Source organism: Emydura macquarii, unplaced genomic scaffold, assembly GCF_026122565.2.
Source record: "Emydura macquarii macquarii isolate MOO-44397 ecotype Brisbane River unplaced genomic scaffold, CSIRO-AGI_Emac_v2 contig_1253, whole genome shotgun sequence".
NCBI classification, from domain to species: domain Eukaryota; kingdom Metazoa; phylum Chordata; order Testudines; family Chelidae; genus Emydura; species Emydura macquarii.
In genome coordinates, this window is record NW_027131390.1 from 37,700,805 (window position 1) to 37,727,731 (window position 26,927).

Consider the following 26,927-nt stretch of genomic DNA (forward strand, 5'->3'; position numbering starts at 1 on the left):
TGGATGTCCAGTGAAGGAGAAAACGGAGGATGAACCTGTCCTATAACATAGTAGGTAGAGACTGGCTGGCTGTATGGCCTTGGGCTCCATTACATGTCTCATCAAGATGATAGAACATCCATTGGATAAGCTGCATTACATGCAGACCTCCCACTCTCATCCCTCTATTCACTTCTTAAACGAAAGAAAAGTATCCAAGGGGAATATCGTCCTATCACTCAGGGCTCCAGCTTGACTAGATCCAATAATACAATGGGTCATGACAGCTGGAGAAAAGGGCATTGAACCCTGTGGGTGCAGATTACAATTTCACAAATTCCCTAGAGACTTGCAATCCAAAGAAGACGGACTGAATTCTCTATTCAGCACTTCGCAAAATGTTAAGCCAGACAAGATTTCCTATTGTCACAGGGTCAGATTAAGGATGTGCTGAAAGGTGATCCAGGAAAGGCAATAATTAGTTCCACTAAGATGTGACCACTATCTTTAGATCTTAATATTTCAAATCTGCTAGCTAAAGATTTAACATCTTTTTCGGTCTACACTTAAAATGTAGATCGTCACTGAGGGCTGTGATGGGGGCTTTCATTAAGCCAACCTAACCTACTGGTGTAGGTTGACTGAAGAATTCTTTCAAGCGACCTAACTACTGTCGCTCAGGATGGTAGATTACCTATATCGACAGAAAAATCCCTTCCGTTGACGTAGGAAAGTCTACACTTTGGCGCTACAGCAGCAGCTGTCTGCAAGGGGAATAGAAAAAGGAATGTAACATGAAGGGTTGGTAAAGTGAGGTGCTTTACTGGAGACAGATGAAGCATGAGAGGAAGAGTTACAGACTAGAAACAAGCTAATGGAAAGATGAGCACGGTGAGAGACCAAAGATTGTGGTGGAGTCTCCATAACTGACAATTTTTAAATCGAGATTGGATTTATTTGTCCTAGGAATTATTGTGGGGCAATTCTCTCTGGCCTGTGTTATACAGGTGCTCAGACTAGATGATCACAATGGTCCCTTCTGGCTTTGAAATCTATGAATCACATTAGAAGTTTAGGAGCCCACTTACCAAAAGGATCCTGTCGAATCTAATCTATTCAAGGCAAAATATGAAGCACACACATATTGCTTACTGGTAAGGTTAAGCCATTCAAACAAAGACTAGATAATTAAGATCCTACTAACAGGGTTTTGGGGCAGTCAACTTGAGAAACCAAAGAGTTCTAGGGCTCTCACTCCCTACTATACAGGATGAAGTAGGAATGAATGCTTTATTTGTCCCAGGAGAGAGAAGTAAGGAATTGGCTTGTCTCTATAAAAAACTGCTTGCATTCCATTTAATTCAGGCTAATTAATCCCCGCTGGATCCTCTTCTCCCCTCAGGCTTCAAATACCTGCAATATCTGAACTAGAAAAGGAGAGGCAGGAAGAGGATATCCTACCACAGTGCAAGATAGAGGCCATGAAAGGATTATAATGTGTCACACAGGGGTGGCACATCAGGGGAGTCATACAAACCACATCAGCAAAATCTGGCTCCATCTGTTATAAAATAAACACTCTACCAGTTGCCATGAATAAAATGGATCCCCCCGTTTTTGAAACTGCAAAAATATCAGAAGCCATAGAGCAGCTGTGGACCAGTCTCGGTGTTAAATACAGATTACAAGCAGTTTACTAAAATCCTGACCAGCAGATTAAACAGAGCTAAAGGGGAAACAATTAATGGAGATTTGGTGGAGTTAATTCCAGAGAGGTAAACAGCGGATAATCTCTGCAATTCATTGCGCATTATAAAGGAATGTAAAGACAATTTAGAGCCATTGGCATTCATAGTGTCAGATGTTTTTGATGCGGTCTGTAACACACCCTAAAATAGCTTGTCTGGGTTCAAAAGTTGTGAGGCAGCATGCGATTACAGTGATTTATTTACCTCTTGAGGCAATGGTGTGGAGGAACTGTTTGTGATCACCTTCTTGTTTCACAGAAGCATTTCTACTCGCACTGGCTTTAGAATTCTTAGTGGTCACTGTCACACGCAGAAAGGACATATCAGGTGTTTCTCAGGGCTGTGAATGAGGTAGGTAGAGCGACCTAGGTTTTTGGTGTAGACCAGGACACGGATCTGTATTTTAATCATTTTGGGCAAATCTACACTTAAAACACTATATCAGTGCAGCTATAGCACTTTAATGAAGACCCTCTACGCCAATGGGAGACAGCTGTCCCATCGTCGCAGTTAACCCATCTCCCCGAGAGGTGGCAGCTATGTCGGTGGGAGAAGCTCTTCACACCCCCGAGCAATGTAGTTCTACCGAATTAGGTCAGTAGTGTAGACCAGACCTTTGGCAGCACTCATGCAGTATACGTTCTCTAACTAAGGGCTGGTCTCCTAGAAAATTAGGTCAACCTAGCTGTGTTGCTCAGTGGTGTGAAAACTTCACACCCCTGAGTGACATCGTTAATCTGACCTAAGTCCCCAGGTAGGCAGCGCCAGGTCAAGGGAAGAATTTCTCCCAGCAGCATAGGTCGTGTCTACACTGCAGCACTACAATGGCGCAGCTATATGTCACTAGAGCATTTCAGGTATAGACAAGCCCTAAACAGCTGCTAAGCATCTCTCCAGAAATTCACTATGAAACTACCTGTGAACTAGCAAATTTTCACTATTCTTCTGCATGTCTATCTTCAACCTGTAGTGCACTCTGCACACTTGGTTTACCGTGTACTTTTCAGCTAAATTACTCAGACTGATGCCGTTTGCTTGGCGTATACAGAAATCATACAGGATCACATCACTATATACAGCAGGGGCAGAATTAAGGTTGGATATTCAGCATTAATGTTGCCATTTCCTGGATTTTTAATACTGAACATTGCTACATTGCCATTCTGTTAACACCAGTTTCTGTGTAGAATTTAGGAATGAAGCGGAATGTGGGACTGAACAATACAATTAGGGGGTCACTGGTGCTTAGTTATACAATGGCAATAAAGACTTTTGAAAGGTAGAATCCCCTGAACCGAAGCCCACAGGGTAGAGCTAGAATAGCAAAGATGTTTTCTGCTCCATGTTTTAATATTTTTTCTCAAATGCTGCCTCTGGAGGCCAGGGAGGCACAGTTTGGTAAGACAGAGAAATTTATTTCAATTGTTATTTTATGAGGAATGACTGACAAAAAACTTAAAATGTCCAAATGAAACAGAAAACCACAGCCTAGAGATCTAAAACTTCCAGGATCTAAAGAAATATCAAATCACTTAATTTAATCACAGGTAAATTTGTTATAGATCTCAGGGGTGAACTCAAAGCCATGGGCAGGGATGACAAAGTATCTCACCAGTTCAGAAGAACATAGGGGATATATATAGTTTTCCTTAAAAAGGCTTTAGTGTGGGAATCCTGCTCTCAGGCAGACCAGGAAACTGTGGAACAGAGTATGTAGGAGTGACTGGATATGTTGTAAATATCCAAGGGCATCTATTTCAAATAATTCAAAGATTCCATTAAGTTGCATATCCAGGCTCCGTGGTCCATTTGAGTAGAAAGGGCACTGAACACTGCTGACTTGTTTGATAGCGATAAACACCTACAGCCTCTTCCCAACATAAAAATAACACGAGTCACAGAATTCACCTCTGGTGAAGACTCACACTCCCCTACTCCAACAAATCTCTCTCACACACACAGACCCCCTCTTTTGCTCACTATACTGGCTAAGACCTGGATTTAGGTACCTTTGTTTCCCTGCAGGACGATATCTGGTTTAACACATCTCTCCTGTTTAAGTCTAAACGTACTCCCTGCTACTGGATCAGGATTGGCCACATAATCCACTCAGCCTTAGGCATGGAAGCCAGCCTTTCACAGATGGGACTGATGCAGACGACCTTAAAGGAAACCTATAAAATACTGTATAAGCAATAGCTAATGCAGGAGCAGATCTCACTTGAGGATTTAGCATAAGGTCAAAAAACCCTGTTTACTCATTCCATGGTTCAGAAAGCTGAACATGCAGAACCTACCTGCAGCTCTCTACATAAATCCCCTAGATGACCACCTTTCACAAACTGAAGGCACTGACATATCCAGATGTGTCCCTCTTCCGTCCCCAGCAGGGCCTCTGAGTCACACCCTTGTATGTGGAGGTTTTGATAGACCAGTAAAAGGGCCGGAGACCACGTGATAGTGCAATATTATCATATTTGTTGCTAACAGCAGCCAAACTTGGTAAGCCTTTCTGCAGGACTGTGCAGCCTTGGCATGACTAAGCCAGGAGGGCAGGGGAGCCTCTTGCTCAACCTTTGCCTGATCCTGCACCCTCTCCCCGATGCTCTGGTGGATGTGCTGGGATCTATCTGTGTTTCAGGAAATGACCAATAAGCTTCTTATGCCCTCTGGAAGATGTTTGTCCAGGCCTCAAGATATGCAGATTCTGTAGGAACACATTTAGTTAATTAAGTACTCTGGTGACCTTAGGTCTAGCTTTTGAAACCTTTTTTCCTCTTTCTTGACCTGTTATTGTCTACTAACAAGGATAAATAGGGAGGAGAGGCTTGGACTCTTTGGGATCTCTTCTTGGACACAGCTTCTGGAAGATCAGGCCAACTGGAATCACTGTTTCCACTTGAAAGCCGCCCAGACTCCGGTAATTATTGAGGGTTGAGGTGTTTTACTAACCTATTGCGGACGTGTGTAAGTGCTTGAGCCTAAGTAAAGTATAGCTCTGTAGTAAGAGCACTTTTGTGTTATACCGTTTCTACTAGTCCATTTATTGGCTGGAAGGCCATGTCGTCATTTGGCTTATTTCCTGACACCACCTCGCACAAAGTAAAGTTATCATGAGCTTTGGGTTAGCAAAACCCCAGGTAACACCCTGACCTACAAAAACTTTGAATGCTAATCACTTTCGTTTTGCCTGATGAAGTTACAGTTCTTGCTCTGAATATTACGCTCACAAAAATCCATTCTCTCTCCGTTCCACCTTACGAATGCTAGCCGTCATGAGCCACAGTAAGGGGCAAAGGCAGGAGGGGGAGAAGGAGCCCTGGGAAGATGGTTAGAATGATGCCCATTAGAGGAAAAGCCTTCCCGTGTGTAGACTATCCTCAGCCTGCCATTGGGAGGCAACGGGGCAGCAGCACTTCTTGGATTACTGCTGTGTCCTTTCTCTGAGATACAGGTGCCAAGGCAATGGAAAACAGTGCTCCAGTTCATGTGAACAGCTATCAGACTGATGGAAACCAATGGCACATAGCCCTGGACACGGCATCCTGACCAGATGTGAGAGCTCACAGCAGGAGTATAACGCCACTAAGAGCTTCCTTGCCACTGCCCCCAAAGACTCTGTTTTTATGATGAGCATGGCTAAGAAAGTTCCTGCAGATTGTATTATTTCCCTAAAGATAGGCTTGTGTACGTGACAACACAATTATTTCGCTATGCACGAAATTTGGTCTATTCTCTTCAAATACTGGGCAAAATCCTGAGAGGTGCTGAGCACCTGAAATATCCAGGAAAGCCAAAGGTAATAAGTACCCATCACGTAAAGCAGTTGTTCGTTTCACTCTGAATGGACGGAGCATCCAACTAACAGAGAACAACCACTGCCAAAGACAGCAGCATTTCTAGAGGCAAGGATGGCAGCATCAAATTGTCTGCAGTCAGGAAGGTTGTTAGTGCTGATGAATTTCAGGGTGGTATTTAAGCCATTCATTTCAATCTCCCTCATTACAATTAATGGAGCAAGTTTTGGCTCGTTTTCCGAAAATGGATCCTGCAACAAGCTCTGTTTGACAGGGAACTGCCTGATTCTGCTCTCACTCAGACAGCGTGAACTGGGAGTTAAGCCCCTGGAACTGCATCTCTATAAAACCAGAGCAAGAACAATCAGGCTCAAAGTATCATTCAAAAGTAAGTTCACACAGTTTGCTCACTCTCGGCTTTCTCTAATGCCCCTTATAGCAGTCACAGGTAAATTACTTCTGCATGGGGAGAGCCTGACTAAATTTGCTTCCGGTCTCCCTTCACTGCATTAAGATTTGGTCAAAAAACAGGGACATGATTTAGCCAAAACCTGCAGCGTTTCAGAGCCGGTTGCAAAACAGCCAAGTGGACAGTAGGCAGTGGAGCCTCTGCACCTCTCCCAGTGCTTTTGGGCAGATGGAGGGCAGGCAAGTCCTTGTGGGACTCATTAGGTGAGAATCAGTTACCCCTCACCGCTCACTGGGTCCTACTCCCATTGGAGAAGAATGATAGGAGCCGCTGTAATTCTGTGTCATCTGCTCAGCTAGTCCCTGAGCACCTTGTAGTCAACTGCATCAAAAGCTGCAGAGAGGCCAAGGAGCATGAGCAACCTATCCACTGCAGTCAGGACTGTCCGCAGGTGTGAGCGGGGAGGCGTCTCCGCCTGGTGGAAATCTAACTCAACTAGATAAATAACCTGCACGACAAATTTGCTGAAGTGTCGACAAAAATAACCTAAATCCATTCCAGAGATCCCTGAAGTAGATTGGAGTCTTTATTCTTTTTAAAGGAACTTGTTCAAGGAACTGCTGCTTAATTTAGTAACTGAAAATCAATAGCCCATTAAGAAGAAACTAATTGCAATGGCCTCTCTCCATGCACCACCTCAGCTAACAAAATAGCAAACTCATTTAATATTAATTGTTATGCACTTTGAAATAATAATAAGGTATTAACCACTTTCTTCCCTTCAGCTATTATTTGTGAGGGCTCATTATTTATGAACTCCTGGTTCATGTAGTAATAGCCAAGAGGAAGCATTAATCTGTTAGCATATACTTTCTACTGGGAGTGCATTCTACCGAGATTTCCCTTGGAAATGCAAACAAAGGATGCCTGATTACCAGTCAGCAAGACAAAGAGTTTTATAGAGCAAGTGGTCAGAGTAGCAAGGTCAGATCAGTCACTTTCTTCGGTGGGATTAAAGGTGATCTGTTTTCCTCTGATTGTCTCCTGTAATCCTCAACACAAAACATTTTCTGATTGTCTCTGGCCTTCCTGCAAAAGCGGCTTCTCTGCTACAGAATTCAGATAAAGGAAATTCTAGTCTTGGTTTCTGATAGCAGGAAGGATGCAGGGCAGCAGTTTTGTAATCAGGTTTTTGGAAGGGAGGGAGAAAAGAGGAAAGAAACAATTAAGGCATAATGGAAAAAAATCAGTATGCTTAGAGAATGCAGAAGGGGAAAAAACAGTCTACATCTCCTATTGCTTCTTTCTTGGAAACATCTGTATTCTGTGATCTTTACAATGGATCTGCCCAACACTCATCAGCCGTGTGACCTGGTGTAATTCGATAGAGTACAAGAGTAATGTAGCCTAGAACAAACATCTAGGTAGTGTCCAGAGTAGCCTTTCCAGAGGTGTTAACTACCTTCAGTTAATTGGCAATTACCGAAAGGCTCCAGGGTAGACATACCCTAAAATACTGCCTGCCAGAGGGATCAGAAAAGAGAGCTGACACAGTAAAAATAGAAGAGACTGTTTGCTGTCCTGTAATGCCACAATAGGGACCCATCTGGCAGAGCTAAGCAGGGTCAGGATAGATCTCCTACACAGAGCGTTTCTTTGGTTTTGACCTGACTTCCTTTGACTCGAACTAACACATCTCATTTTAATGAGACTGTGTGAGTCTCAGAGCTGGTCTGCACTGAAAATTTACCCTGCCATTGCTAGTCTCACAGGGCACCCTTGAGAGATGCAGCTATGCCAACCTAAACCCTCGGGTAGACCATGCTAGGTGGATAGAAAAATACTTTTCTCTCAGGGAAGTGGATTAACTACAACCCATCATTGTTGTGAGTGCCTACTCTGAAGTGCTACAAAGGCACAGCTGCAGCTGTGAAGTAGCAGTGACAATGTAGCATTTTAAGTGTAGAAATAGCCTCAGATGCTCCAGGAATGCCACACTGAAAGTCCCAGGGGCAAGACCGCGATAGAAGCATATCCAGCAGAGCTTGTCCAAAGTCCACCCCGAGGGAAATTTTTGACAGAAATTAAAAAAAAAAAAAAAAAAACCCTTTTGGTTTTGGTCATTTTTCCCCCCTCCTAGGAAATTTTGACTTTTCACCACGACACCAAAACCAGACGTTTTTGGCCAAAAATCGGAGTTGCAGTGCTTCATGGGAGTTGTAGTTTGCTCCTTGTGTCTCCACTCTGCTCTATGGACTGGGACTCCCCGGCTTGACAACATCTTCCATAACGGACAAGGGGATGATTTGCTTCACACAATTCCTGGCCAGGGTGCATTATTATTATTGACAGATAATTTCCAACCAGCCCTTGTGTCCAGAGCCTGCCCGTTGGGGATTGTGGAGCACCGAGTCCTCTCCCATAAGGCCTGCTGCTATCAGGCCTGTGATCCTACTGATATGCTGTAAAAGCCTGTTACCATGGCTGAGAACTGAGCTCATCCGTGGTCCTAGCGACTTCCTCACCTGAAATGGTCTGGGTGCATTTCCCTCATCCTGCACCATGCACACTCCTAGGGCTGCAGACCCTGTGGCTCAGTTGGGCGCCTCATTCATTGCTCTGCTATTGTTCCTCAGCGGGACAAACTGCGCATTCGAAAACATGCTTCAGTACCTCAGATTCCCCAATGCGACTAGCTGCTACCCAGCCAGCCATCGCTGCACCTCAGCATCGTTAACCCAGCACAATCTGGAACTCTCGCCCTTTCCCCAGGCTTGGGCTGGGGCAGCGCTCTGGAGGGAGGAGAGGGCCTATGGTTCTGCTATTGCAGCTTCTGCAAGATGGCATCAGAAGTGACCTCTCTGGAGTGGTTCTGACTCTTGCCCGCATGCAAGGAAAGCTGGTGGTGTGGGGGCCAGGAGGGGGCTATCAGAGGCAAGGGGAGAGGTGCAGTGTTCACCTGGGAATCAGGCAGCAATGTGATTCAATTGATGAGGAGGAGGTAGGCAGAACACCAACTATGTTGGTCACCTGACCCCTCCCGGCCTAGGCTCTGGTGCCTGACAACTGCAACCAGCTAGCTGCAGTCCTGAGGGGAGTCACACTGGACCACAGCGTCTTCCAGGTTTCCCCTTGTCCCTGACCTACACCACCGTGACTTCTAACCTGAGGGGAGGGGCGTCAGAGGGCACAGAGCTGGCAGGGCCTGCTACAGGACCACCCACCAGGCTCTTTGGATGCAGGGTGTCTTCCTTCTGCAACACTCTTAAGTGACTCTTTGAGAGTCTTGGCTGGGAGGATGCACAAGCACAGCACAGAAGGGGCACAGAAAGGGGTTTGCCCCTGTGTACATTGGCAGGATTGATTCCCTTAGCATGACTGCCTGTGACTTCCACACAGCAGTGCCATGGGCATGTGCAGAGGGCAAAGGCATGGCTAGGTGCCTCGCTCGCACTCCAAAGGCCTGGGATGCTGGGCCTGAGCACATGCCAGAGTCTGAAAACTCTGCAGGGATGCATTAGGACATGCCAGCGGTTTGGGGGGGCAGTAAGAAGAGACAAACTCTTACAGAGAACGAGAGGCACTGATTTTGTTAACAGTCTGGAGTACGACACTTCTGATCCCTGCCTCGTCAGCATGCTTCCCAAACACGCAGGAATTTATCTTCTCCAAGGAGCAGGTCAGCGCTCTCATTTGCGTTATCACCACCCACTAAGTCAGCCTTTGAATGGGTTTCAAATAAAAATGCCCCTTAATTTTGTGGGGATAACTATGAGACTGCTCAGCCTAAGTAGGTGCTTTCTTTTGTTTCCCACGAGGTTTCAGTACTTTTGCAAAGGGGCCAGGTACATTTTCCCCCAGTGTCAAATATTGACCCCCAAGTGCGGCAAGGTGCCTGCCTATTAATGGGTGATTGTCAGCTGCTGACATACAATGGCCACAGAATTACAGACTAAATGGCTTGTTGGAAAGGACGCTTCTGGGCCATATAGCACGTCTCCTCCTTCGCTAGGGAAGGATTTTCTCATCCGCTCTTCTTATAACCATTCTTGCTTCTCTATATTCAGACACCTCCCACGCTGATGCCTCCATTGTGCGTACATCTCTTGCCAAATTCCGGGCTGTCTATCTGTTTGACCTCCCTCCTGGAACAGGATCAGCTCCAACCAAAACCCATCCTGCTTTAAATCTAGGCCCCTGTTCCCACTTATACTCCACCCATTTCACCACCTTAAACCCAGTCTGCTCCTTTTATGCCAAGCAGTCTGGCAGTATGCCAGTCTGCTCCTTTTATGCCAAGCACTTCTACTTATCACCCACCCATTGTCCCTTCTTCCCCAACCTGCACATATTCATTTGCTTTCATCTCTCTTTTGTTAGGCCATGCCCTCCAGTCCTTTCATCATCTTTATCACTCTGCTTTGCAGTGTCTCAATGTATTTGTATAATTATACACACTCAAAATACATCAAGAGAATATTATTTAGATTCCAAAGTCGAGCATTCAGAAACTGAGAATGCCAGAATTAAGGTTTCCTGTGTGACTTGAATACTGCTCCCTTGTGCACAGGCATGATGATCTAGTCTTTGATTACATTATCCCACACGATGTTTTCCACAGGACTCCTGCCTCATTCAGTGCACAGTATAGATGGTGCTCACTCAACGAGCAGCTATTCAATATTTTGTGTTATCCACATTCTTCAATGTGTTTCCCGTGCCTTATTTTTTGCACACTAGTCAAACCCTGCTTTGGAGACAGAATTATTCGTTTCCTTTGGCAGTCATCACTACGGTATCTCCTGTAAGAGGAGTGGTGATAATATCCCCATCCTACAGATGGCAGGCTGAAGCACAGATTAACATCAAAAGTATCCATTAAAGACTGGGGACTGGAAATACTGCTCTGCCCCTGCAGTCCTGGCCTGGAGCATGCTCCGTGCAGATGGAATCTACAGGAATCAAGCTAAGAAGCTCTAGCAAGTATCAGCTAAGTATATGACAGTTGAGATTTTTCAAAGGCTTATAACTTGGCCAAATTTGGGCAGACTTTCCTGGAGATGGCAAAAAGAAAAGATCACCAAAAGCTTTTTAGTATGGGTAAAACAACATATATCCCCCCAGCCTCCTCCTTAAAAACAGCTAAACACCATTGGCTGGAATTTTCCACACACACGAAAAAATTCAGCTTGAGGCAGACACCTGGCATGGAAAATCTCAGCCTGAATCGTTAGAGCATAGTTAAGTTATGAGCAACTGGAAAAAGGGTCGTACTAATGGGAAGTGTCAAACAATCTTAAAAATGGGTGGCGCTACCAGCCCTGCCTAGAAGAAGCAGCCTCAAACAATATGCACTGTGAATGCCAAGCATGTCCTTAGCAAGGCCACAGAGAGGCAAAGCCAAACTCTTAATTCAGTGTTTCCCAAACAGTGGGTTCCAACCTCCCAGTGGGCTGTGGGAAGGTTCTAGATAAACTGCTATGCTCAGGACCGGATTAACCCATCAATGGGCCCTGGTTTAGGCAAACACACGTCTCCCAGCTTGGTGTGGCGAGACGGTGGGCCCAATCTGACTGGTACTGAGACGGTTCAACAGCCTCATACATCTCACTGCCTGGGCTTTCCCCTGCATGATCTCTTTCCAAATTTCACTCCATTGCCGCCAATATAATCATCTCTCTAAATAATCCCTCTCTCCCTTCGGGGTCCCATGCTAGAGGCATGGATCATGCCCCCAGTACGCTCTCCCCTCAGCCAGCGCCAAGCCCCGCTCTAGGAAGCATTGCCATCACGTACCTCCACCTGCTGGCAGATCTGTATCAGCTTGGCCATCTGGTTTTCTAGTTCGCTATTGCGTTTAACCAGGTTGCTGAGATTCGTCTCCAGGGTTTGCTGCCGGCACAGAACCGGGAAGGAAGGAAAAAAAGAAATAAAGCATAAGCCTCAGCAGAGCTTAAGAACTGGCTCCACAGATTATTAACATTTCTGAACATTTCTCATCAAACATGAACCCTGGATAAACACAAACAAACAAACAAACAAACATAAACACACACACACACGCACATGCACACACACACACGCGCGCGCACGGATTTGGGCAGAGATACTTAGCTGCATTGGCAGCTTCCATGCAGGCTCTTTGCAGCCAGCACAGAATGCTGCAATGCTTCTTCATTTAGAAGGAGGAGGCACAGCAAGATGCTTCTAAGCTAAACCTAATGTTGTTTCATGATCTCTGGCTGACAGCTACAGTAACATTCATGGGCGATTTGAGGGCACCACAGTGCAAGTGGCCCACAGGGTTTGGCAATGCAGCCTGCAGCCTTAAAGGTCACCAGCACAGAGGAGGGATTGTGTTTGTGCCTCCTCTGTCACTTTATTGATTTACGACGAAGGCCTGGAATTTGGGAGGTGGGTTTTTAACCCTGCTGTGATTTTTTTCGTTTTTGTCTTTTAATGTACAAAATTGAGTTGGACTCCCCCAACTTTCCTGGAAAAATCTAGACATAGCAGGAGAACTAGGAGGATTATGCCAACTCTTGCAATTTCCCCATGATATTAGAAGTATTTCTAGAAGCCCCAGCTCCTGGAGTCATGAGATTACATGAGAGTTCTTTTTTAAAACACATATGTTTCTAATCCTTAGGGTTGAAGAGCAAATCTGAAAAACATGAACCCTACAGGTTCAAAAAAACAGCTAAAAAGAACACTTTTTTTTTTTTTTTAATCTCATGATTTTTTTTGGAACCTGGCACCTGATTTTAAACAATTGATCTTGGCAGCTCTGTTATGACATCAAAAGATGCCAAGCATGGGAAACTGGATCGAGAGTCAAGACATTAAAAACTGTGTGCTTATGTTAATAGCTACAGCATACAACTCCAATGTCCTACACACACCTGGAAGAAAGGCTCTTTTGTTAAAGATACAATTCCTCATCTCCCCTCCCTTCCAACTGCAGGCAGAGGAATCTCACATTACTTACTATCTTAGCATTTTTCAAGAAAAACAGGGCAGACCACACTTGACATTCCTCATATTTCTGAAGTAAAAAGCAAACAGGTTTTTTGTTAAATAGCTTCAGGCTCCTTTACATATTATAAAGAACCAAAACCAAAACCCACACGTATATTTTCCCTACCTTTAATAGAGCAATACATATAGGTAGACTTGGCAAAATTAAATTTCCATTTTTTTAAATTTTGGCAGAAAATGTTTATGTTTAAGCATTTTTTTCAATATTTATTTATTTAAATTTTCACAGTCGTGGGAAATTATGACAGCATCAAAGAATGGGGGGGAGGGGCTTCAGACAATTATTATTTAATGACTTCAGACTGCTGAGATTCAAAAAATTAAAGCTTCATAACCATTAAAACACAAATCATCAACATCATGTGTCAAAATATGCAAAATAAATATTATTAAATCAAGTTCTAATAAGTTCTCAAGCAGTATTTTTCTTACTTTGCCTATCTGTAAATTTTGATTATTATGGATGAAAATATCTTTTAGTCAGTTTGTGTGTGTACAGTGAAATTGACGTTTATTTACCAATAAAAATCTAACCCTTTCAAGCCTACATTTAGGCTACTCAAGTGAAGACAGAGCACTGCATGCTGGGATTTGTAGTCTTCATGGCTTGCAGTTTTCAGGAGATGAGGGAGCCGACTGAGGCAAGTGCAATGCATCCATTAGGATTGCTGACAAGTTGCCAACGTGTCCCTAGCTGGGCATTGTTCAGTCAACTCTCCTTTTAGCAGCACAAGATGCTATTCTGCACCCAGTTCTCAATAGGGAAGCATTTCTGATATGAATAAATGACTATTTTCCATCCATTCTCTCCCCTCCTCATCCAGTGTTTGATATGGAGATAACAGGCTCTCGGGAGAAAAGTTGTGGCCTCAGCCACATAGCTACACGCTACCTTCATTTCCATTCCCAGTTCCCCCATTGGACTCGCATTTTGTTCTTGGCAGATACACTTTAATAACAGAAAGCAGGATTTGAACAAAGCAGATAGAGATTCCCAAGAGATTGCTTATTTTGATGGTTATGTCGACATTTTGTCTGATCACTTTTGATTCTTTGGACATCCCACTGTAAGCTTTTTCAAACCTTTTAATCCATTGTATTTTAACGAGCTAGAGTTTAACATTTTCAAAGGGCACATGTACAGAGTGGGGACTGTTTGATTCCTGTCCAGCACCTTGATGGCCTTTTTCTGAAGCTGCTGCGTCAAGGGACGGAATTGAGACAGGACCCTGGAAACCCTAATGTTGGTTTTTCTTGCGACTAATTGATAAGACGGGTCCAAAAGCACAGTGGAATCCTTTATAATATGGGGCCAGTGAACTGGCGGTGGAGAGAGATTTTTGTTTTCTAAGTAAGCGTGAGGCTCTATAAACCAGGCCTGAAGCGCGCAGGCAGTGTGCTGAAAGAGAACCTCCCGTCAAAACTTCGAGAGAGAAAACTCGGGCTGGCAGATGGGTAAACACAACCAACTTTGATCTTAATGCACTCTGAAGTGTTACGCTACTATGCTGCTTCCCCACCCAGTGGAGATACAGCATTGTAGAAGCCTTGCAGCTCCTAGCCAGAGAATGAACCTAGGCCAATCTCGCTTTCTTTTCCTGTTTAGTGCAAGTCTTGAATGTCAGGAAATACAAACACACACCCCACACCACCACCATCACACAAACAAACAAAGAAACAAACCAAAAGCACTGAAATGAAAGAGTGCAAAAATTTGGACTAAGCTCCCACTCTCCACTCTAATTATTATATATTGTTTGTATTGCGGTAGTGCCTAGGAACCCACTGTGCAAGGTGCTATACAAACACAGAACAAAAAGACAATGGTGTAAATCCAGAGCATCTCCACTGGTCCCAGTGCAAGAGCAAAAGCTGGTCCACAGCCTATCCCTGAAGACCCCCTGATGCACTAGGGTACATGCCAACCCCTACATTAGATGAACTTTTCCTCAAATGTCTGAGGGGGTCATCAGTATTATAGAGAAAGAGGGGAAAAAAGTCGTTTGTGGCTAACCAAAACTAGAAGGTTTTGTGTGGAAGTCCAGGCCATTTAGATGAACCGAGGTACTTTCCAACCATGCTTCCACTTGCTGCCTATTACGCTAAATGCTGGTTTGCTACCACATCAGTCCTGTGTGCTGGTTGATGTAATATTTATAGAGAAGAATGGAATCTAACAGACATCGGAGCTGCTAGAAGAGAGCCCATTTGAAACGATTTCAATATCTGTGGACACACAGTGGACTTGTGCTTTTGGATATCAATAATTTAAATGACATCCCATTTCCATTAAAATATGTGATTCCACTAAAAGAAAATGTTTTATAACAAAGTGCTCAGAACCTGTTGCAATACTTGTCATGAAAATGATACCCTATTAATATTTTAAACTTCAGCGCCGAAAAAGAATCCCTGCGGTGTTTTATTCATACTTGGCTTGGAAGTACAGCCCAGCAAGACTCTAACAGTCTGATAAACAAGGATTCACTCTGCATGCACATATAATTTTGGAGCTGGTTAGCCAGCGGAACTTCAATTGCAGTCATAAAATACAGGCAAATCATTCATTCCTGAAACCCATTGGCTTCTAAGACACTCAGAACTCATTTGCAATCCTGCAAATTGCTAGCCAATGGCTGATAATGCATAATATAGAAACAGGTTGAAAAATGACATGAAACTCATGCTGCTTTCATTAAACTGAAAATGTTATGCAAAAACAAACTATATTGATAATGAAAAAGCCAGCTGTTAACAGTTTTTGCCACAGTCTTCTTATAGCTCAATATTATTAAACATAATTTGACTAAAGCACTGAACATTTAACTTGCTAATTATTTTTCTCATCATTGACTTGGCTGCACTGAAATTTCTGTGTGGAAATTGGAGTTGATCCTCTTTAATGTTCTAATGCTATTGAAGAGGGACAATTAGGATGGGCGAAGTGAGTTTTCAGTCAAATTCTTCATTACATGAAATTTTAAAAGAGCTCTGCAGGAATCCAGGATCTATAGCTGTTGTTTTTCTTCCTAAGTGATTGTGCGTGCATTCCGTGCGTCTGTCCTGTAAAGTATCCATAACACTTTATATTGAGCAGACATCAATTTATTAAGTGTTCACTGATATTAAAAAGACTTCCCAGGTCCTAAAGACTTACTAAAATAAAAAGGCCCAAATACTCCTCTTGATATTCCCGTTCTTCACATCATCTTTGCAGAAAGACAGGGTTGACCACCACAAGTACATGGACTAAGATAGTCTATGAAAATGCAAGTTTAGTTAGGTTGCTTCTTCTTAATTTGCTTAAAAACAAACAAAAAATACCTGAAACCCTAATTAAACTAGGTGGTTGTTATATATATAAAATTATAGAAATTCTAACTTCCGTTTAACTCTATTTTCCCAAGCTCTAATTTTCCTGAAGAAGAGCATTTGTGGAACTCGAAAGCTTTCTTTTCACCAACAAAGTTAGTCCAATAAAATATATTGCGTAACCCACCTTGTGTCTCTAGTTTTCCAAAGCATTTACCTTCTGACCTGAAATAGTCCAAGTCTTGTTCTCTGCACAATAGTGATTTTTTGGGGTGGGGGAAAGCAGCAAAATTCCTTTGGCCAAAAATATGCAGATTTAATTTAAGAAATGATAACTGCACTTCCTCTCTGCATCCCACCACCAGCGCCAACAAAACAAGCAGAAGCTTGGACCTTTGCTTTGTAAATATATGACCATTTTAGAACCACTTCTTGAACATGAGCAATAGGGTATATCCGGAATCTAAAGATGCACACTTAAAGATAGATGCATTCTCCACATAAAAGAAATAGGTAGATAATTAGGTGCCAGCTAGCTGGTTCATGGCTTGCTAGCTTTGTCACCTATGAAAGCCAATTATCACCAGATTTTTCTGCTGTTTTCTTTTTTAAGAAAAAATGAAAAAAAGGGAAAAGGCAAGAAAAACAAAACAAATGAAAAAAATCAGAAAACTTAAGAAACAATTGTTAATGCAATATCAAGGCCATGAGATCAAGCAAAGTTGAGAAACTGCACTTTTGAATTTGCTCTGGCCATGTTAACTCAGTCATGCTGGAAATACACAATATTTTCCATTCCTTCTCTCTTATTAAATGTCACATTTAATATAATCCTTTATGTTATTAGAGTACACCATAAACTATAAATTAGGCTTCCCAGTGTAACCTTAACAACTAGAGTTTCCTGAATTTGACCTCACCGCTATCAGTGTCCACAAGAATGTCTACTCTTGCCTTCAAATGTGAACACTTAACTCGTCTGGGAGATGCGATGGAGAGCCCTTTCTACTCGGTCACTGCTTCAAACTCAGCCCAATGCAGGTCAGCAGTGACCACGAGTCAGTACCACAAGATGGCTGTTGAATGGCCTTCTCAGAAAGACTTGGTGGGTCCAAGTTCAGTTTACAGTATCACTCTCTAGGTTTTTATCCTGCACCCATCACTGTGGTATGTGTCTCAACCTAAACATCGCCACCACAGCTTGGCACTAACCGTGACTGACAATCCCTGATGAGTAGCCTCACTTCAAGACTCAAAGCCCCAGCTCCTTGAGTCAGGAGAATCTCAGCTTTCATTTAAGGGAGGTAAGCATCTAGCCTTCCTGCTTGTGGGGAAAAGCCTGAAGTACTTGACAACCCGAGACTCACACACCAGCGGCTACACAAAGGGGGCCTTCTGTCTCCTGGGCTGTCATATGCTGCCTTTCACCCATGCTAAGTTCATTTTAAAACCAACCCCCCAAGAATCTACTGATGCCTTCGTTAGAAAGGCAGAGTGAACCCTGCAAATGGATGTGACAGGAACACCTTGGGATTCGCTTATTACAGAATTGAGGAAGGGCTCTTGAAGGACTCTGGCTCTGCGTTTCCCCTCACAAAACGTTATGTGAGCTGGACGTTAATTAAATTTGCCAATTTATTTGGATTTTTTAAAGAGGACGCCCAATCAGGGCACCCCAGCCATCAATTAAAAACACAACCTCAAAATGTCAAACTGAACTACACTGCTCCCCTCACTCACACAGCACACTCACCAGCGGGCACAGCCATTACGGAACAAAACGCCCACCCCTTCACACCCCATCAGACAATGTCCCACCCCCACCCACCTCAGCTCTCCCCAAACACCGCTCAGACAAACCAGCTGGGGAAGGTGTATATAAAAAAGAAACACTGAAACAAAACAGGAAAAATCCATCAGCCTCCCAGAAAGCCGGTTTTTTGTCAGTCTGAGGATGCACAGAACAACAGCCACAGCTGCTCGCAGATCATGAGTGGGCTGAGAGATCTGGCACACAGATATGTAAGGTGGGTTCCCATAAAAAGTAAGTGCACCTGACCTACAGCGCATACCGACTCCAAGCAGGAGACTAACACTAATAAGCAGTCGGAGATACAATCCATGTTTAAAAGGAAGAGCATGGGCTAAAGGTGAGAAGGATCCGGAAGGGACTAATGAATAAGCAATTCAAGCAGAATTTCTTTAAGCAACAAGGGATTGTAATATACACATCACAGAACTCTACAAGAGAAGAGCACTGAGATAGAGAAGACAGCCTTCTCTATAAGATGTTAAACCTGCTAGATCATATATCATATCATATCATAAGGGTTTGTTTTTTTTTCTTTTAATTTTCACTTTCTCCAGAATGGAGGACAGATGGTTTGTGTTGGGGTGAGAATCCCAATCCTGTCCTGTCTGGATTTCCCAATGCATGCTGTCTTTTAGACTCTCTGGGGCAGGGGCTGTCTTTACCTCAGAATCTTGTACAACGTTGAGCTCACTGTTGACAATAATTCAATAAATACTAGTACTACTAATATGAAGCAGAATCAGCGGTATATGAACAGTGCAGCCTTTTCCTCCCACCAGCCCTGCAGTGTCCTGGATCATATTTGTGAGACGTGCTGCTCCTGAGCTTGGATCTCCTGCACAGCTACGTAATATGCTGATATCAATGTCCATTCCTACTGGTTTTATGACCATTGGTTTGGAATGCATTAATTGTACTCATTGTCCAGGGCAATAAAGCAAGCATGGTTCATCAATGAGACATTTTCCTGGACCCCAAACACAAACAGCAACTATGCCATTCAGCCCAATTTTATGTTCTATTATTACATTTTTCCAGCTAAATCCTGTAATCCTGGTTGTTCCCTAAATCCAAATAAATAGATTCTCTGAACCAAATACTTTTATATTCCAACGCCTGCTGACCTACTTCACACTATTGCCTTCTCCATGTAGATGAAGGAGCCATGGAGCCATGGGAGCTGGAAAGCCTCTGAGGTTCACATATTACTTTAGGAATGTGCATCAGTTCAATTGCTAGCTGGGTATCAAATATCCCTTAGCTGCAAACTGAACTGCCGCTACGTACCAAGAGAATCCCTCTTGCCCTGAACCTGGATGAGCAGCAGGGTAGAGATCCAACTCAGTGGAGCTCTTCTGGGACTATCTACATGAGAATGTTGCACCGGTTTAATTTTTTAAAATTGTAATTTCAAACAAAAATCTGTGAAACTGGTGAAAGAGGCCACGGGGAGACTCAGTTTGGTTTCAGCCAGGCTTATTTCGGCTTGGCTAAAGTCAGTTTGGCATTTAAGGAGCTAAACGGAAATAAGTCAGCCTTAAGCCAAATAAGATTATTGACACAGGGGTTGGCAGCAGTTTAACTAAATATGTTTTAAAACTGATTGACATTAAACCGGTGCAATGGTCTCGTGGCGACAAGGCATTCTGTTTTCCAAAAATTCTGTTCAAAATCAATTTTAAGAATGATCTCTCAGGGCAGGATGGCCATCCCCCATTGGCTCTATGGGCATTTTTCTTGCAGCTGTTTCCTCAACGTGACTCTACCTCCTCCCACAGAAGGACATTTCTGAATATTCTTTTTTTGGTGGGCAGGTTTAGATGCTCCACTGGAGCAGTGGCTTTCTGGGAAGGTTTGATGGCACATGGTGGTTCTCAGAGGTCTCTCAGCCTGTCACGAGGAAGAGATACTTTACAGACTAAGAGATGACAAGACTATTCACAATGTTGTAATCCTGGCTAGATACAGAGGCACAGAAAATAGCCATTCCTGTCACTGGAACGCCTCACAACCCTAATTCTGCAAGTAGGCCTCTGGGCCTGGGCAGCTTTCCTCAGCATCTCAAGGGCAGACTCATTTCAATAACATTATAAAACAAATGTGTTAACGCAGTTTGAACCAAAGAAATTATAGCCTCGTTCTCATCACAGACCCACAACAGAGCAACTGGATCCCCTCACCCTGCAACCACCACCCCGTTCTTAAAAGTCACCAGCCTCAATGCTGATCATAACCCACATTGACCACCAAGGTCTCCGCTTTCTAGAGCCAGTAAGAGTTATAGAAACAAGTGAAATATTACACCTGCCTTGTATACACCAGTCAGTGCCAATACACATGGAGCAGTGTAATGCTAGCCTATAGCCACTGCATTTTTACCCATCACAGTGAAACAGACACCCATTGTCCAAGCCACTGGGCACACCGATACCTTCACGGAAAAAAATTAATTGAAAAATGCATAACAAATAGCCAACAACTGGCCACAAACAGGCAACGCCCAAATCACTTACCAGACTCAATCATAAAGAGGATAAAACCCAAACCCCATCCAATACTTAATGGAACGCCAATGCAGGCAAAGGCCTGGTAAAATAAATACATGGCCCTGCACCTTGCACTGAAGGTAAACAAACTTTTATTATTTCTTAAGATAACACAGCAGTAGCAGCAAGAACCTAACGAGGCTAGGCCCCACCATGTGAGGCATTGTGCAAACATGCCCCAGAGAGCTTGGCGTCTAAAAGACAAGATGGAACAGATGGATGAGCCAAACACATGAGCTAGAGTGGAGGGGAGACAGTGTAGTGATAATAGGACATAAGCAATTCTCAGCCAGTCAGGGCCGTGATCATACCCCCCTGTAGCCTTGCTGAAAACTCAAGCTCTGGCACACTAACAAGACAAGCTGCTAGAATTTAGGAGCTCCTCCAAGGAAAATGCCAGGTCCAGAGAGTTTAACATCTTGGAGCTGTTAACAGAAGTGCTTTGGCTGACGTGAGCTCTCCAGAGAGCACACAGGAGGAAAGGCTCCAGGAGTGTTGGTGGATGTGCTCATTAGCTGCACAAGTTGTGTCCATCTCTGATGCAGTGTTTAAAAACCAACCCCTCCTCCGTTCCTGCAGACCATTTTAGGAAAATTAGTTAGGAAACGTCAATTGAAGAAGAGCACAATTAATTCAGTTTTTGAATCCTAATGAAAAGAACTGCAATAGCTTCTAGAACAGGGTAAGGAAAGGTACAATTTAGAATGCCAAAAAACTCTGAGTAGCTCACATGCTATGACACTAACGCATTTTAAGGCAGTTTGAAGCAAAACATACTGGTAAAAGCTGAAATAAAATACTAGCTTTCATGAGCTTTCATCACCCTAAATAACAGAGTTGACCTAGAAAATCAAACAATTTGTTATGGGGAAGTTATGACAGTGTTTATAATTGGGCTCAATATAGTCTGAAAACGAAGCTTTGAGCCAAGTAAAGAGAGACTCTGATAATTATCCCATCAGTTAGAGGAAGGCCCCAGCCATGACAAGGTTGCATGTTTATCATGCTGTCTTTCATTGCTCTGCCTTGTTAGTATGAGGTCACGCACTAAATTGTAGCACTGAGCAGGGCATTCATACACCCACTCTTCTCTCAGGTCACATCTCAGTCACTGACATTAATGAAATCATTGTGTCCTCGGCAGTATTTTGATGCATGAATGTCCAGAATTGATGACTGCCTCCACAATGCTGGAAGGAAAAGCATTGGATCTTCCTGGGTCTTTGTTCCCTGTGCTGATCTTCTGGTCCTAAATTGTGGAGGATCCTCAAAGCCCAACAAGACAACATTATTCAGTGTTTGTTCCTCACTTCCAACAGTGGGAAACTGCAAGTAGCTGAAAGACCAGCAGACTATATTAACCCTTTGGATGCCCAATGGTACCGTGCACAAGATGCACAAGGCGTGCCAGCCTCAATGCTCAAGGGGAGAAATTCCTGGCATGGACCTTTCTCTTTCAGCTGACAACCACTGTGCGCACACAGTTCACATTCCTCCTGGACCAGAAACAAGTTGCCATTTACTTATGCACTGAACACAGTGGAGATCACAGAGAGATTTTATATTACGCTAAAACCCAACAAGCACAAGCCTGCCTGTGAATTTCTTTCCAGTTGTCCTGCCAACACTTCAAAGCTCACGTGGAATCCCAACGTCCTCTTGCCATCACTTTCCATGCAGATACAAGAGACCTATGGCATGCACTTCTCCATTCATTCAGAGCAGTTCAGGGTTGCTTTGGCGGCAGTTCTTTGCCACAGGATATGGCTTTGCACACAGTTGTTAGGTGTGAAATACCGTGGCTCCCTGGAACCACAGGTGCAGCTCTTGACACGCAGATTGCTCTCTAGACATTCTTACCTGGGGCCTATGGGCACCACTTTGATAAGCAAAGTCCTACCCATTCTGCATGGATGAGGCAGACTCGGTGACCATTTTCATAAAGATGGTCTTACCCTGAGCCCTGGGCCAAGAAGCTCTTGCCCACCTGTCACAATGTTCTTGCCCTCATGTCTGCTGCCCTCCTCCCCAGAGGCAGCTGCATTTCAGTAGCACTGTATATATGCACAGCAGGATGCAAATCCTTTGCAGTGAGCGGGGTCACGGGAATGTGTGCTATCACCAATACCGCTGCTCAGAACCATTATTTGGCCCTCATGCTTGTCCCCGGAGATTGCACCACACTATTAGGTTTTCCAAAGCAAGTTTGCTCCCTGTCATTTACCACAAAACCCGAACATCACCAATGATTTAAAACTAACAACTCTTCACTGGGAGGAATCAGCTCTGCGGGGCAGGCCTGGCATGAAGCGGCACGCTCTCTGGCTCTCCCTGGCATTCAGTCTGGAAGCAGTTTGTCTCCTAATCCCTGTCTCAGGATGCTGGAGGTTTCTAATTCCCTCCAGCCCCTTGTACCTTCCTGCCCTGTAACCAGCAAGTGACACAGTGCAACGGGGTAACTCTGTTTAGAATCTCTTTCCTCAGGAGAAATTACTGTGAACTCAGAGTCATTAAGCTACAGGCCTGAATGACTCAGCAGGCTGTATGAGGAAAAGCACTCAAGGTGCAGGAAGACACACATGGGCTGCACCTCACCTGCACAAAAAGAGCAGCAGGTAGCAGCCAAGGTCGATCTGGCTGAGCAGGAGATGATGCTGGGCTCAGCATTTCCATGTGCCACATCTCCGCCATGCTGCAGGAAGAAGAGGCAGGCAGCTATACGACACACCACAGAACCACAAGTGGCCCACACGCTAGGCCTCCTGTTCTGCAATCCTGCTAGTGACTTCACCCACAGAGATGAAGACGAGTAATTCTGCGACCCACCTATGACCAAAGGTGACTAGCTTAGCAGGACCTGGACCCGCTTGCTCGCTCACATCCACCAGCCCCACAGAATTACTCCCAATTTACACTGACGAGGAGAATCAGACTTCTGGAGTCCAGAACCACCAAACAGAATATTCCTGGGGGACAGGTCTGCTACTGCAGGCAGGCAGGAACAGAAATAAGCACACTCAATGCAGCGTTTCAAAGCAGGCTAAATTAGCATATGCTGTAGCTAATGCCTGCTTGGAAATTTAAATAAAAAACCCAACAAACATCAACTAGCAAACAGGGCTAATTTAATGCAAAAAATACAGCTGAGTTTGTTGTGCCACTAGCTAATTAGCACATATTGGATTTTAGTCTTATTAGTGCATTTTCTCTTGGCCAGAGTTAATCAATCTTTCCATAACTCATCCTTGCTACACCTGATTATTGAGAATAAACATCTTGTCTCACACAAGATAACAAAACGCTCACTGTAATGCAAATTATTTTTCCCCAGCAAAACACACCTCCTTCTTTGTGAGCAGCAAAAGAGACCAACCACATCGCCCACGTGACAGACATGGAAGGTTCACCTCTAGGACAATCATGTAATTGACTGAAAGGCTCCAAAAGTGACCTAATGAGAACAGATGCGTCTGCACGGAAGTTTACTTAGCCACCAAAAATGTAATGCATTATTTACTCCGTAGCTCTGTATAGTCAATGTCAGTGTCACCCACTGCTGCTTTTCCTCACTTTCTCCCATTTCATACTTGACTAATTCTTATGCATCATTTTGCCCCATCTCCTCCACCGTTACAAATTAGCAGGAGAGAAAATTGATCTTGGATCCAATCTGAGCTTCACAGACATCGGGTCAATTTGATCTGGGCTCATTTCCTAGTCAGATTTCCAGCACCTTGGCAAATTGCCTTCCGTTGATATACTGTAACTTCAATAATGTGTTTCCAGTTGTAAGTATTTTAAGTAGTATTTTGTTGCCTTGTTTTATGACCAGCTGCTGCAGCGTACAATAGCATGTAGGTGTTAAAGGAAATACTTAACTGTAGGAATCCAGTAGCTATAGCATCCAAGGATTTATTATTATTATTAACAACTGTGCTGCTTTGGCTGCTGACTATGGTAAGGTGGAAAATGAGCTGGGCTTGCCGTTCAACTCCCAATGCTGCTGGCTGAGCAGAGACTCACAACTCCCATGAAAGGTCCATGTCCAGATCTTGACAAAGGGTCAGGGATTTGCTGTCTAGTTTGTTTTTAAGAGAAGTTTCCCCTTGGGAAGAAAGTGGAAGGCAAGTGTTCTGGTGTTTCCCGAACATCCTAGATGGTTCAGCAAAATAAAAATAATTTGACAAAGCCTATTAGATTGGCAAATTCTCCCCACTCATCCCAGGTTAGGTTAGCAGAATATCGCTTTCTGAAGAATCTATTTCCAACTGCCGTGACATGCACATTCTACCGAGGAGCCTGCATTTGCAGGGAGCTCTGCAAAGCTTATTCCTTGCATTTAAAGATCTAGTTTTCTCTAGGCAGATCTGTGATGCCTGCCCTCTTGCACACCATTCCTCTTCTTGATGGGAAGCACACTCTTCCCTTTAGGAGACAGCCAGGCACCTGAAACTTCTTCCAGACCCCTCCTGCTAGGAAACAACTCTTACCCTCCAAAATAACTGCTGCCGATTTTACTGCTGTGGACACAAGTTGCTTCAGGTCGTTTTTTTCCCCTCAATGATTCCTGAGGGTCTTGGCTCTACATCAAAGCAGAACTCTTCATTAGAGCCAAACCAATGCTACTCTCCTGGTAGAAAAGGAAGCGCACGTTGCATGGCTCGTGAATGCATGTGCACGCATATGAACACACAGGATATACTGCATGCCTGACAGAGTGTTTAAGTAATAACTTGAACATGAAAGTGCCGGGGCCTGGCAGATTCAGAGGTTTTGGAAACTCTCCTTCCTATTTACAGTGAGCAACTGTGGGTTCAGAGAGAGGCACAAGGAGGGTTCTGATGCTGTCCTGCCACCAAAAACCTGGGGGTAGAATGGCATTGCTGCTTCCAGATTAAGAGAACTGCCTGCACGCAAAAATTCTACATTTCTACCAGCACCACCTGCCCCGCTCCACTGATACAGGAAGCCTGTCCCTGCCGTTCCTATGATACCCTGAAGCCCAGAGGCATCCTGCTTCTTACAGGCCCAGCATTCCCCCCATGTGACTTCTCACTGATATCACCCATCGAGTGCACATTAAATGACAGGTTCATTAACTCGCCCACAGTTGTCTGAATTACAACCGAGCTTCTCTGAAGCACGCATCTCAAATTGGTTCATTATGATGAGTCATCTGGCACTGAAGAGCAAATGAGTTAATAATGAAGAGATGGTTCCAGTGGCCTCCCCTCCTCCTGAATATGGAAAGGACGAGATATTGACTGCGAGAAACCCAGACAAGAGGCCGGGTCCCCGCCCTGCACTTTGAAAAGTCATCTCTCCCTCTGCCTCTTTTCTACTTAATGGTGACCATTTACTGCACGGTACTGTTTATGAACAACAAGAACTCCTTCATACAAGAGTGGATGAGAATCATTTATAGCGACAAAAATATGGTAATGAGAATGCGCTTGTTTCTCCTTTTCGGGAAATTCCATTATTCCCACTGTTTCTCAGGAGCTATGTTTTCTGGCAGGCCTGGCAGGGGAATGGAAACTGTAAAGACACTGACAGTAATCATGTTCAATTTACACAGATGTGGTTCATGACCACTGAGGCCACGGGAAAAAAATCTCGCAATCAAAATGAATCGTCACTTAAAATTAAAGCGCCTGTCATAATTTTGCTCACACAGGTTCACTGTGCTGTCAGCTCCACATGGGGAAATTCATTCACACTTCTGAAGTATTCACGGTGGCAAGGCAGATTTACACCGCACAGGCATGAGCTGGAGTGAGCTAGAGACTGCAGCCCGTGTCCTGCAAATCTGGGGCGAAGCCTTGTCTCTTTGAAGGTTTATAAGGACACTCAACTTTTTTTCTTGACGGTTTCTGGAGATAAAATGTACTAAAAAAAGCACATTTCATTTTTTCAGCTAATCTGACCTGTGCTTACGGGGATCTAACCAAGGGAGCTGCATGTTGCCAAGAGAATAGCTTGTCTTCTGACAGCAGGAATTGCAGGGTTAGAACAGATGCCAGCACGCACTCGGCTGTGCAAAACCCTAAGGTTTGTGTACCAAGCAGCTAGCTAGCATAATCCCTGCTGGGAGCTGATCAACCGGGTCCCAGTACAGAAGGCAGGGGAGTAGAGTCTTTAATTACGCAGGTCAGGTCTGGGTAACCTCTAAAGAGCAGTGACAGAAGGAGAGCAAACTTCATTCAAGGTGAACTTCGCACAACAAAGCCAAACTTGTCTACATGATCAGAACACAGACAGCCTGGACATTTCATTAACTCCCAC

General features: G+C 44.1%; 1 protein-coding gene across 2 annotated transcripts in view; it reads right to left on the reverse strand.

Annotated features, from left to right (window-relative positions):
* Positions 1–26,927, reverse strand: part of MID2 (midline 2) — a 246,607-nt gene that overhangs the window by 78,094 nt on the left and 141,586 nt on the right. The window contains exons 3-4 of one of the 2 annotated variants that reach the window (XM_067548512.1): positions 12,922–12,978; positions 11,730–11,825 (exon numbers count right to left, since the gene is read on the reverse strand). In XM_067548512.1, coding sequence (XP_067404613.1) covers positions 11,730–11,825; positions 12,922–12,978 — 153 coding nt within the window. The remainder of the gene's footprint in view (positions 1–11,729; positions 11,826–12,921; positions 12,979–26,927) is intronic. The other variant, XM_067548513.1, reaches the window with a different exon arrangement.